This window comes from Zootoca vivipara, chromosome 9 (genome assembly GCF_963506605.1).
Source record: "Zootoca vivipara chromosome 9, rZooViv1.1, whole genome shotgun sequence".
In the NCBI taxonomy this organism is placed as follows: domain Eukaryota; kingdom Metazoa; phylum Chordata; class Lepidosauria; order Squamata; family Lacertidae; genus Zootoca; species Zootoca vivipara.
In genome coordinates, this window is record NC_083284.1 from 62808868 (window position 1) to 62822907 (window position 14040).

The 14040-nt window shown below is 40.3% G+C and overlaps 1 protein-coding gene across 8 annotated transcripts in view; it reads right to left on the minus strand.

Moving 5' to 3' along the window:
- Positions 1–14040, minus strand: part of TBC1D1 (TBC1 domain family member 1) — a 116424-nt gene that overhangs the window by 55659 nt on the left and 46725 nt on the right. For all 8 annotated transcript variants that reach the window (XR_009558179.1, XM_060278924.1, XM_060278922.1 and 5 more), the window contains 8 exons: positions 12592–12681; positions 9980–10084; positions 9663–9795; positions 8294–8385; positions 6339–6449; positions 5091–5219; positions 4594–4680; positions 1414–1688 (listed from right to left, as the gene is read on the minus strand). Coding sequence is in view for 7 of the 8 variants with exons in the window: in XM_060278924.1 (XP_060134907.1) it covers positions 1414–1688; positions 4594–4680; positions 5091–5219; positions 6339–6449; positions 8294–8385; positions 9663–9795; positions 9980–10084; positions 12592–12681 (1022 nt within the window). In the remaining variant the exon portion in view is untranslated. The remainder of the gene's footprint in view (positions 1–1413; positions 1689–4593; positions 4681–5090; positions 5220–6338; positions 6450–8293; positions 8386–9662; positions 9796–9979; positions 10085–12591; positions 12682–14040) is intronic.

Genomic DNA, 14040 nt, shown 5'->3' on the forward strand with positions numbered 1-14040 from the left:
GGAGTAAGCGTTCATAAACTGAAGCAAACTTTTCCATTGAAAGTAATGGAAAGTGGATTAATCCGTTCCAGACGGGTCCGTGAAGTACTTAAACTGAAGCGTTCATAAACTGAAACATGGGTGTAATTGGTTCCGGAAGTCTGTTCATAAACTGAAGCGTTCATAAACTGAAGCGAACTTTCCCATTAAAAGTAATGGAAAGTGAATTAATCCGTTCCAGATGGGTCCGCGGTGTTCATAAACCGAAAATTCATAAACCGAGGTGTTCATAAACCGAGGTTCCACTGTATATAAAACTTTACCAACTCTGTAACATGCAAGCAAAAGCAATACAGCAGTGCCCTATGTTACAAAAGTTGAGATCAAAGATGAACCGTGAAATAAAACATTCTAAGCAAGTTCAGCTTTTACTGAGCAAGCAGCAGCAGGTTGAAAATAGCATTGTGGCAAAATGATACTGATGAACAATTTGCAAGTCCATAGTTGTAATGCTAAAGCCCTCTAGATATAACAAGCGACAAGGTTCAAAGAAAGGGCAAGGAAACCAACCAAAGCCATAGAACCTCTTTCTTTCACTCTTCCTCCTCTTTCTGCCACTTCTGGTATGTGTAAGGGAGAAAAAGTGATTTGGCACAAATCCCAATTTGTAATAGTCTAGATATTCCTGGCAAACCAGAGTAAACCAGGATTTTTAGCAAAGCAACACAGCTAACATGTGCAAACATTTAGAAAACCTATGAAGCATACTGACACAAGAATATGAGAAGTGAGTGCTGATTAGCAAATATAAAAACCTTGCAGTCAAATTGTTAAATAGTTCCATGCAATCAACTGGGCAAAATAGGACAGGGCACCAATCTATCAGCAAATAAGAGGAATGTATCCCTCCTGCCCAATTTACAAATATTTATAGTTACTAGATATTTAGCCTTCATTTCTGTAGGTACTATCAAAACTTCCCATACTGTTCTTGGAAAGGAAATGACACACATTTTCTTTGGTTGCATGCACTTCCCTAATAGATGATAACAGGCAAACACCTGCAAGTAACAGAGCCCATGCATGGATTATAGCGTCTGAATCATGGACCTTGATACAAATATTCCTCAAAGTCTAAGAGCTAATTCATATTTCCCAATGAGTAGGAGCACTAGTGTGACAGAGAGGATGTCAAAGGTTTCAAATGATGAGTTACCCAAAGACTTCTTGACGTTTCATTTATAAAGCATCCTGCTATGGAAAAACACTTTGTCACATCTGAGAATTTTAACATTTATGTTCAGAAACATGCTATGGTTGGATATATGAGACAGACTTATCCAGAGATCTCATTTTCTCTAAAAATGGACATACCTTAAAACATTTAGCCCAAATTTCTCCCCCCACAGCATCCTGTTTTAAACTTAGCCTTACTTTTGCTGGTTTGGAGTCTCTGTGCTCACCGAATGATACCTCATAAGTTTCCTTTGGGGAACAGTCGGAGATGCTTCAGTGGGTTCTGGGGCTTCCTGGCTTTCAGTTGGCACATGGGTCAGAGTATTAGCTCGTCTTCTAAATCCCTGGTAAGCTGATTTTGCAGACTGTTCAGTAGACGAGCTTTCTAGCTCACTTGAGAGATCACCTACAGATCCATTTGCCTTGAGGGGGCTCTCTGGGGGAAGGTCTTCTTTCTCAAACAGAGATGTTTCCTGTCAACATAAAATATATCCACATATAATTAAGCATGGCATAGAAATGATAACTGTTATTTTTTTCAGGCTGCTCTGAACCTATCATATATGCTTTATGGCTGCACTTCTGCAATTTCATTTCTCCATTGTCCAATGAGATTTCATTCCTGTTTGGGAAGCCCAGAAGGGTTTACCAAGAATATGTTGTTATTCATACGCTACAAATCATAAGCTTATCCGAAACATGAATTGAACCATGAACAAAATACTCATGCTGCAGAAGGTAAGTCTGGCCTGGAATGGGAGATGTACAGGAAGTTAAAAAGAAGGGGCTTCCAATTCTGCTCTGCCTTAATGGAGGCAGCCCCCCCCCCTCCGCGATGCCAGGGACCTCGGAGCTCGAGGTCCCTGCGTCCGCTCACCGGCGCTGCAGACCGGAAGTCCTAGAGCTTAATTGGACTAAAGTACTACAGGCACATGCTAGAAGAGATGAGACCACAAACTGCAGAACAAACCAACTGTGAGGACTTTAAGGTTTGAACTTAAGTTAAGCCTCCATTCAGTGCAAAAGATGGTGGGGGGGGGGAGTCTACAGTTTCTTTATTTAAAGTTTTCTTCTCTACATTTATGATTCAGCAACCCTCCTCTGAATGTTAGTTCAAAATATATTTGTACAAGCGAGGACAGAAGAATTTGAATTATAAATATGGAATATAACATCATATGGAACTCTGTGTGTAAAAAAAGGAAAAATGGAGAGAAGCTCTATTTTCAGGCATCCCCAAACTGCGGCCCTCCAGATGTTTTGGCCTACAAATCCCATGATCCATACCTAACAGGACCAGTGGTCAGGGGAGATGGGAATTGTAGTCCAAAACATCTGGAGGGCCGAAGTTTGGGGATGCCTGTCTATTTTGCAAAAGGTTTACTCTTCCCCATCCTTTTTTATTTATAAAGTGAACTGAATAATGCTAAGAATAATGCTAATTTAATTGGAAGTATAATTGCTCATATATCTGCAGTTGTAAAGAAGGATGAAAAGAGGAGAAGAAGAAGAGTTTGGATTTGATATCCCGCTTTATCACTACCCGAAGGAGTCTCAAAGCGGCTAACATTCTCCTTTCCCTTCCTCCCCCACAACAAGAACTCTGTGAGGTGAGTGGGGCTGAGAGACTTCAAAGAAGTGTGACTAGCCCAAGGTCACCCAGCAGCTGCATGTGGAGGAGCAGAGACGCAAACCCGGTTCCCCAGATTAGAGTCTACAGCTCTTAACCACTACACCACACTGACTCTCAGGAGTCTGTGAACTGCCAAGGAACTGATAAGGGTTCTTTATTGAGTCATCTGCAGTTTGACAGGCTGCTCTTCTTCCCAGGCTGAGAGGGAAAATGGTGGCAACAGGTAATTTACTGGGACAGAGTGACTTTTGCAGCTGTTGTTAAAGTTGCAAAACAACGAAGCACGGGATGGAGTGATGGAGAAATTTCTTGAACAACAATGGGTGTGGCGTTCAGAGCATACACAGAGTGCAAAAGAAAGACAAGGACATGGGAAAGCTTTGACCAGCAAGAGCTCTGAGGAAAAAATGTGACGTGACCCCGCACTCCTCCTGCAGACTATTTTTATTGACATCCAATTGGTGCATCCCCAAATTCGAATGCTCCAATCACATCAAGCCAGCACCTCTCCACACAGTCCCCATGCAGGTCTCATGTGAGACAGGATCAGGTTGCTGTACATCAGAGCAGGAAATACATGAAAGGAGGCAAGAGACAAAAGAAGGAATGCACTCAGAGAAACCAGAGGCAATAAACTCAGGAAAGGAAAGGCAGATAGGCATTTAGCAGAGAGAGAGAGAGAAACCAAATGGCCAGAGATTTATCTCAGAGGCTTACGTGACCTTCCAACCTTAACTCCATGGTGGAATTGCAATACCATGATATGAATTTATCTCATGCAGAACATTATTAAAACCTGGTCCACATAGACTGACCCAGCCAGGATCCAAGCTAACATCGAACCAAAGTAGTTCGACCTCACCCTCTTCCTGACACAGCTGATCAGCCCAGTTTATAGGCATATAATATCCTTACATGGATTCTACAAATGGGATATCAGCTCTACACAAGGCATGATGGATAACAGCAACAACCAGGGGAAAGAAGGACATAACATCTTACAAGGACAGGAAGAAACACTATGGACAGAACTGGCACACACAGGAAGAACAAGGATATAGTTTGAGTTCCTCACTTCTAGTTTTATAAATTATTAATGTGTCAACACGAATAGAAGTTCTTAATATTGCAGTTGTTATATAAGGGATTATTAATATGAGTGGAATGTAATTGAAATTAATAAGATTTTGGAACGCAGAAATAAAGAAAATAATCAAACCATCATCAAATCTAGCATGCGGGGGGCCACTTTATCTAAATTATATAATTCGGTATTTGAATGATTGGTATTAATAATTGTATTATAAATTGGTATTATTATAATGAGGCTATTATTGGACTGTAATTGAAAACTAATTAAAAATTATTATTAAAAAAGGAAGTTAAAATGAAGGGAACTGCAGGCCCTAGATTTTAATATAACCTGTCAATTAAGTGTCTGAGATGACTAAGAATCCTATCCAGATGATCAAGTAGGTATGTTTATGTAAACTTTTATGTCACTGATGTGCTAGAAGTGTGACTTACAGAAATATGAGCAGCTAAGAAAGCTATAGAGCAGCAAACTATTTTTCCCCACTAGCCTGTTTATGATAACAAATACAATTGTTCATTGTTTTCAAAATAAAACTCAACACTGTTTAATAATACAACTGTGCGCCCCCAACTGGCCACCTGGCTTTTAGTAAATAATATTAAAGATTGTAACATATATTGTTACTTTTTATGTTTTGCTATTCACTTACTTTACTTGTTGTGCTTTGTGTGCTAGATAAGGAGCTGTCCAAATCAATACTTCCAGAACTTTCCAGTTGACTTTTGGCTTTATTCCCCTACCAAGAAAATCCTCATATTATATAGGCACACATATATAAAGAAATCTGAAAGTTCATACGATTCCTTGCAATAACCCCCCAAAGTTCTCACTGTGCTGAGATCATTATTAAATTTAATTTCCTGAGTGGACTAAGAATAGCCTTGCTCTGCATAAGAAACAACAGCCTCATTCAAAAAGGTCACTCGCACTGATATTTGCAAGCAACTTGGAAACTAGCAAAAGCATAACTGCCAAGTACTAATTTAATAAGTGAACCTTTTGTGTAGTCATCAATGTTTTTCACTCCTTTCTATTTTAAGAAATCACCAATCAAATTACTGGATATCTGCACTACGTTAAAAAAATTCTTTCAGTTAACATATACGATGCCATCAGACACAAGATAACAAGATTAAAGAGCCTTACCCGAGATAAAATACTGTCTAATGATTCTGTCAGTGACCTTTTAGCCTTGCTCTTCAACATATCTAGTCTGAACCGGGATGTGTTGCTTGGCAATTCATTTCCCATGGCCTCTACTGATGACTGTGACATCTAGAAAGTTAAAATAACAAACATTCTTTTAAAAAGAGAGAATAAGGACAAAGAGAACAAGTTTCCATAGAAGACATCCTTCCATGTTTTCTAGAAGTGTCACACAATTTGTATGACGCCCGTTCTGAACTTAGAACTAGCTTGGAACAAAAAAGTTCCAAAAAGGCTAAATATTTATTACACGGATCAGATTTTGTCCTCTCCGTTCAAATCAGCTCCCACCTCCACCCCAAAATATGTCCTAGACACAGCAATTTGGATTGCATTTATTTCTTGTGTACAAGTTTCTGGGCAATCAGAACTGAGAGCCAGGTGGTTGAGGCATGCTTCATGGGGAAAGAAAGTACTATTTCCAAGGAAATGTAAAGACTGTATCCAATTACTGGAGAAGATGATTGCCAGAGAAAGTACTCAGGGTCAAATATGGATGGATGCTTGCATAAAATAATGGCAAAGGTTCAAGTGGGCTTGCACTTATGTTGTAGTCTCCTGTTCAATTCAGTGCACAGCTACTGCCATAGGAGAACATTCAGCTAAAACTAATGTTGCTTTCTCTCCTCCTTTGCAATGGCACCTATTCACCACTCAGAGCAATGTCAAAATAGACACTATACTGGTCAACTTCTTGCTGGTTGAGTTAGCCCGCACATGCTAGTTATCTAAGTGCAAGGATTTAAATTTTTAAAATTTCATTTTTAATTCATGATCCATTTATACAGCACTTTGCTACACACACACACACACACACGTAATTTCAGCCAAGTAATTTCATTGTTCCTGCAGGAGGGCAATGACAATAAAGATTATCTTATCTTATCTTAATTTTATCTTATCTTACAAACACACACACATTATATATATATATAAACATCTCAAAGCAGTTGACATACACAATAAGTTCAAAAAAACACATCAAATAATTCACACAACAAAATACATGCGAGTTATACAGGGCAGCATTTAAATATGTGATCCTCCCAGGTGGGCTGTGCCACATGTTTTCAGAAAGTATAGATCAGGTCTCACATGCAGACCTTTATGGAAAAGGCATTTTCATTTTATGCACCAACAGATCTTTTCCAGCAGTAAGAAAGGGGGTGGGGATTTACAATTGCCTACCTGCTTGGCTTCACTAAGGTGGATATGATCCTTTTGCTTTTCCTCATACATAACTCTCAGGACAGAGATTATTAACTCATTCTCCTTCTGTTCATTTCTTGGCCTTATTTTCTGCAATAGGAAAAAGGGAATATCTATATTAGCCATTATGCCCTAGTTACGGTACTTAAATTTTGTCAGTACATTGTATGGTTAAATTTCTGCTTGTACCCTAAAATACCAGTAGATGGCAACAGCATCACAAACTAAACAAAGTTAGCTAGCAAAAACAAAACAAAACTCTCCCTTACACTGCCCCATATAAATAAGTAAACAGGCGATTCACAATGGAGTTTTGCCTGTAGGATCAAGGCATGCATGCATGCATGCATAAATAAATAAATAAATAAATAAATAATATTTATACCCTGCCCATCTGGCTGGGTTTCCCCAGCCATTCTGGGCGGCTTCCAACAGAAAAATGAAATAAAATAATTGATTAAACATTAAAAGCCTCCCTAAACAGAGCTGCCTTCAGATGTCTTTTAAAAATCTGGTAGCTGTTTTTCTCTTTGACATCTGATGGGAGGGCATTCCACAGGGCGGGCGCCACTACCGAGAAGGCCCTCTGCCTGGTTCCCTGAAACTTTGCTTCTCACAACGAGGGAACCACCAGAAGGCCCTCAGTACTGGACCTCAGTGTCCGGGCTGAACGATGGGGGTGGAGACGCTCCTTCAGGTGTACTGGGCCGAGGCCATTTATGGCTTTAAAGCTCAGCACCAACACTTTGAATTGTGCTTGGAAACGTCCTGGGAGCCAATGTAGATCTTTCAAGACCGGTGTTATGTGGTCTCGGCGGCCGCTCCCAGTCACCAGTCTAGCTGCTGCATTCTGTCTTAGTTGTAGTTTCCGGGCACCTTCAAAGGTAGCCCCACGTAGAGCGCATTGCAGTAGTCCAAGCAGGAGATAACTAGAGCATGCACCACTCTGGAGAGACAGTCTGCAGGCAGGTAGGGTCTCAGCCTGCGTACCAGATGGAGCTGATAAGACAGCTGCCCTGGACACATTCCCCCCTTGACAGTTTTAGATTGAAGATTTCTAGGTAGAAGAATATATTTTTTTAGAAATTTACTTTAAAAAAGGTAAAGGACCCCTGATAGTTAGGTCCAGTTGCAAAATGACTCTGGGGTTGCAGTGCTCATCTCGCTTTACTGGCCAAGGGAGCTGACGTTTGTCCGCAGACAGTTTTTCCAGGTCATGTGGCCAGAACTAAGCTGCTTCTGGCGAAACCAAAGCAGCGCACGGAAACGTCATTTACCTTCCTGCTGGAGCTTACTTACTTGCCTTGCATTTTGATGTGCTTTCGAACTGCTAGGTTGGCAGGAGCAGGGCCTGAACAGGAGCTCACATCGCAGGGATTCGAACCGCCGACCTTCTGATCAGCAAGCCCTAGGCTCAGCGGTTTAAACCACAGTCTCACCATCGTCCCTTATAGCCTTTTAATTTATATAACTGCTAAACTGAGATTTCAAGATATGACTACAACAAGAGAGGACAGCTTGCCATGTAACATGGAAGTGGGGGAGGCCCTGGTGTTTTGAGAAAAGCAAGCCCTGTTGGGCTTCTAGATGTAGTTTCACACTTCTTTGGACAACAGCAGATATGCTGACCACAGAAGTGTGTGAAGTCAGTTACTGTGATCAGTTACTTCTGTCATTAATTGCCAAGGGATGCCAGAAGCAGCAATCCCAGCTCCCAATATTAACCCAGTTGTCTCCATAATAAATCTCGCTCTCTCTTTTACAATTTCCAACATTAATAAATAAATAAATAAAATCCAATATTTTTCACTAGTGAGCCAAGGGTCTGTTGTTGCTTCTTTTGATCCACCATAATAAATATTTGAGTACTTTAAAGGACATATTCCCTATTCCACCCCACCCCACCCCCCACAAGAAAAAGACAAGACAGTTACCTGAACTTCTTCAAATATTGAGGCCTGCTCCTGGTTGTTCAGCGTTGTTAGATGTTTTTGGATTTCTAGTTTAGTTTTAGAAGGATGTAATCCTAACAAGTAACAGGCAAACAAATATAGGGTAAACAAAATGATTTTAGACGGGTTGTACCTGACTACAGTAAATTCAGAGTGGACCCACTAAAATCAATAGTTTTAAGTCCGTCACATCTACTAATTTCAATTGTTCTATTCTGAGTATTAGCACTTAGTTGGATACAACCCCAGGGCCGGCTCTAGGTAGAGTCCCGGTGGCGCGGGGCGCCAGGCCGGTAGGCAGGGCGCTGCGCGGCGAAGCCGTGCGGAAGCCATGCTGCGCCCTGCGAGGGCGGGGGCGCCGGAGCAATCTCCGCCCCTCAGCACCAGGGCGCCCGACCTGCTTGAGACTGCCCTGCACAACCCAATGACAATATCTGGTCAGGCAATATTCACAAAGTCATGTCCATCCAAAATGAGCTTTTCAGACAGGGACTACACTCACTACACTAAGGTGAAAAGCAGAGAAGCAAAAAAACCCAAAACCCTGAGGTGACTGTGACCACAATATATGCAGCTCACAATCTATGCTTTCACAAGGAAGGGAAGAGAATAAGCTCGGAACAGGAAGAATACCCAGACAGCAGCCCTGGGGGCTTGGTTATGGATGCCACCTGAACAAACCATTTGTGCCTGCTGAAACTTGGAGGAAGAGAACCAAGTGGAGACATTTTGTTTGATGCTAAGCAAACTGCACTGGTTTAGCGACAGCCAAAACAATCTTCCAACCAGTCCTTTAAGCTATGAGGGACAATCCCTTTCGAAGTTTAAAAGAATCCTAGGTACAGTCGTACCTTGGCAGTTGAACGGAATCCATTCCAGAAGTCCGTTCAACTTCCAAAACATTCGGTTTGCAAACCAGAACACTCACTTCTGGGTTTGTGGCATTAGGGAGCCAAAACATTCAAGAACTAAGCTGTTCGAAAACCAAGGTACAACTGTATACCTTATACTTTTAAAAAAACAAAGACCCTTTTTTGTGCTTGTAAAAAAACAAAACAAAAAAAAAACACCTCAACAACATCCTCTTGGCCTATTCCCCCCCCCCCCAGTTGTTCTATGCAGCACATGAAAGTGTTGAAAAATATCTTTTTAGTATTTTGGACCTTCTAATATGCAAATATTTGCCAGACAAGGACTTTTCTCCAGACTTCTCAAGTACTGCTCAAGTAGCAAAGTTGTTTTTAAATACACATAGTTTGGCAAAGTACTTCATGCTTGATTGTTTACTTAGCAATAATCCATACACTTAAAAAAAATTAAGCAAGCATGTACCATGCTGCATAATTCCTACCTTCTATCCTTTCACAGAGTTTATGCAGGCACTGCATGGGACATCCTTCACAGAGTTGGACTTGTGCTTTGGCAGTTTGTTGTATAGCAGCTACTGTGAAAGCCTGTTTCAAAGTCATCATGATCTCATCAACCTGGAGCAAAGAAAACTAGGTGTGAAGACCTGGTATTTAAGAAGGCTAATGAATAATATATTAACTGCTATTCTATATTAGCCCAATAGTGACAAGTATCACGCTTCAGAGTAAATAAGAACCTTATATAAAGGACATTGTATGTCCAGCACCTCTTCGTTTTTATTTTTCTAAAGGTTCTTACCAGAGCTTCATCTGTACATTGAAAAACGTAACAAACGAAATGGAAGCCTCCATTTTCCGAAGGCTCTCTGCAGATAAATCCAAAGTGATCCACATGTCTAATTCCCTACAATAGAAACAATTATATCAAAAATTCATAAAGGCTAGGTAAAGACTTGTAATTAGTCCGCTAAGCAGCATCTTGACATACAAACTTTTGTGAAAGGCGTGCAAAATAAATATTAACTGCAGGAAAATAAAAGTAATCCACTGGGAAATAAAAAAATATAAACACACACATATCATACAATGAAAGCCCAAGATTGGCAAATCCAAACTGCTTCAGCCCAATGAATCTTGTGTTTGGATTACACTGTTCCTTAGTTGCATTTGATTTGTACTGAGGCTAATGGGACGGACGTCCTGACTTAAGTCCACTGGGTTTAATGGAAGTTAAGTGAAGCTAATGTAGTCTGGATCTGATCCAATCCAATCCATTTCTAATTTCTAATGAAGAGATTAACATGTTTCTTAAAAGGAGAGAGGGAGAGAAGAGAAACAGAATATCAATACTATTGCTTGGTATGGATCTCAGTGCCCAGAGCTTGGCATAAAAGTAAACAATAGGTTGAGTGGTGGAGTGGCATTAAGCCCAGAGAGCCATGTACTGGATGACATTTCAAAGAGCAGCCTTCAAGTTTCCATTTTGTTCATGGGGAAAAAACACAACCCCTTCCTTCTGTCAGCAGTCAAGTTCTCAAGATATTAAAAGGAGAACAGCCAGCCAATTGCTTTTTAAAAACATGAAAACACATAAACTTATTTATTTGCCAACAAAGTTAGACCCACATATTGCTGATCACGTGGCGGAGTTGACAAAATATTTGGAGAACTTTTTTTAAAAAAACCCAACCCTCAAACATCACTTGCTTAACTGAGAAGACACTCTGGTGGAGCTCCCTGCTTCAGTAAGTGCTGGTGCATACGGTATGAATCCCATGTCCAATTCTTAGCTGAGCTAAGATGCTTCCAACCCCCTGGAGTTCTTAAGGGATGCTGTTAACAAAAAGCCCCAGTTTAGATTTGAAGATGGGGTAAAATCAATAAATGAGAAAACTGCATGTCTCTAATTGCAAGTTGTGTTGCATTATGGGAGCTTTAAAGCTTTAAGTCTAAGATGCCCAGGAGCCCAACAAAACATAACATGATTAAGAAATGGAGACTCTCTGACTTGGCACAGATAAAAAGAAGTAATCGGTGTGAGCAAAGGATGAATGAGTTAGGGAACAAAGAAATACAGGAGCCATTGCTTATGTAACATAGAATACCCCTAGTTCCAGGATTCAATGTAATTCAAGGCCAATAAGATTGCAAAACAGTATGGCAGTAAACACAGCTCTCAAAATAATAGTGTTTCTAGGTACAGTTTTGGGCCTATAGGCAGATATTGTTCCCATGTGGCCTTGGAACATTCAACATTAAAACATACAGCATAATTGTAGAGGAATGAATGATATTAATGAGGAATTGGGTAAATACTTTCATAAACCCAAACTTCTCAGATTTTTACATTTTAATATCCATTAAGGTTTGTGCATCTCAAGTTATAGAACTTTGTTTCTTAAGAACAGAAGCAAAACAGAATGATTTCCCCATCTTCAAGCCTTAAAGCGTCACTGCCAACAGTTACCATGCAAACAGTCTGTGGCTGGCATCCAAGGGAGGATTTAGAGTTGTAGCATATGCCCTTCTTTCTCTAGAGACAGCAAAAAGGAGCATGTGAACAGTTTTTCCCATTGGTTGGGCCACTAGTTAAGCAATCAAAAGGACTGGGAGAGGGAGTTGGGTTATTAAATTTGGAATTTATTTCCTGTTGGTCTGAGAAAGCTAAATTTTGACCTTGAGGGCAACCTGCTAAGTGCTGACTCATAGCTTCTCTTTCTCTTTGACAAAAGTTCCTTTACTGTTTGACAAATTTCCTTTAGAAAGTAAATTTCTGGGATTTGTGTTAATTTACTTCAAGATCCACTGCAGGCAATCTTCTCAAATATACTGGGGTTAACACAGTCCTTGGTTATTTGAAGGAATGTCACAGTGGGCTTTGCTGCCTTCATGGTTTAGACAAACTGGGGAGGGGATCCCTAATTTCTGGAAAAAATTATGCTGAAGAAGTTCATTGCAAATGAGACAGAAATACTAATATTACAGTGTTCCTACCACATACTGACTGCAAAGGTCACCACTACAATGGTTTTAGAAATCTATCTTGACACACATTTCTTAAGTGATAAGAAAATCACTCTGTCCTTCCATCAGAGATCAGATTTTAAAGGGGGCAGTTTTTTACAGGTTAACTGTCAAAAAACTGTTACTTTCTGCTCACTCAAATTTTAGTTTATTTTCTTCCCTAGCAGTTTATTTCCTGCACCTAAATGATCATCCAAAGCTTCATAAACCATTGCCACATAATCCCCTGCATGTCCACTCCCTTCTTCCAGTCACACACTGGTTTTAGGGCAAAGATCCTGGCTTGTTAAATGGTGTAATGGAATTTAGTGGGAGAAACCCACTGCCCTGTTGTGGAAAACAAGACCCAAGTTTTTAAGAACCAAGAAGGAATCAAAAGCTTGGTACCTGAGAGCAAAATGAAATTTCCTTAAAGCTTTTCTCAATAACTACTTTTTTGGTATCAGGACTGATGATGTAAACTTCAGACTGGCCAATCTGAAAAAAATAAAATAAACAAATTGTTAGTTAGCTGCCCTTCAAAATAATTTGTAGACAAAAAATGATTTTCTGAGACTGTAGTGGGTATGCTGAATTTTGCATGACAAATCAGCAACAATGCAAAGCAGGACTTTCATACGGTATTGTATTTTAGATTGCTGTAACTCGCCCTGGAACCTTCGGGTGAAGGGTGGGTAACAACCACCACCACACTTGTTTAGGAATTTTGCCCAACCCTGCACACGGCACAAAAGGAGCTGCCTTATACCCAATGAGACTATTTACTCATCTAAGCACTATACTGTTTACTCTGTTATTCGCCAGGTACATTACCTGCTACCGCATTGTTTCAACTGGAGATGTCATGTGCTCTACCAATGAGCTATGTTCCCTCTCCCTAAAGATCCAAAGTACGCATGAGAGCTTCCACACAATCATTCCTTAGTAACTTCAAAAGAGGAGACTTTACGTTTTTCCATTTATCACCTGCCACTGATAGGAGTTCCATATGCACCCCAATAACTTTCTGAGCTATAGACTGAAGTCAGAGTCAAAATCACGAGTGAAAATGCAATGCCAGTATTTCCTACAAATTTAGTTCATTTTCTTTCTCTCTGGTGAGCTGGCATATTGGGAGAAACAGTGTGCCATCTTATGTGTAAATGAAACCTATAACAGGTTAAACAATGACTGATCAATATAATAAAGGTAAATGACAGAGGGCTTCTTCAAACATTATACCTTTCAGTTTGTTTCAAGAGTTTACCAAAAAAAATTGATGTGTGAATGACAGGTTATTGTTTGCAAACACTTGCATCGTACGGTCATATTGTCCCCGGAGCATTAAAGTGTTTGGGTATTGTTCTAAAATCATTTACTCCAGGATATCCCAAATGAAGCCACATTACTGTGGAGGGAAGTTGTTTGAAGAAGGCTGTTTTAAGCCTTAGACATTACCTCATAGTCTGTTAAAGCAGAGCTTCGAAGGCGAAGCCTAGCCAGTCTTCTTCAGTTCTGCCCAATTTTAATTGGAAGGTCTTTGTAAGTATTACACACATTTAGGCTTCCATCTTACACATGGCCTACACACACACACACACACACACACACACACACACACACACACACGAAACAAGGGCTACTTAAAATGCAGTCATGCTGAAGCTGCTCCACATGCCATAGTTTTTATGTGGTGGATCCAGTATGGAATATTACAGAGTGTGATCAGGTACAGAATGCCAGCTTAAGGCTCGGGATTTTACAGGACTAACATAGTCTGCAACATGGGTAGGCAAACTAAGGCCCGTTGACAGTCTGGGAATCAGCGTGTTTTTACATGAGTAGAATGTGTCCTTT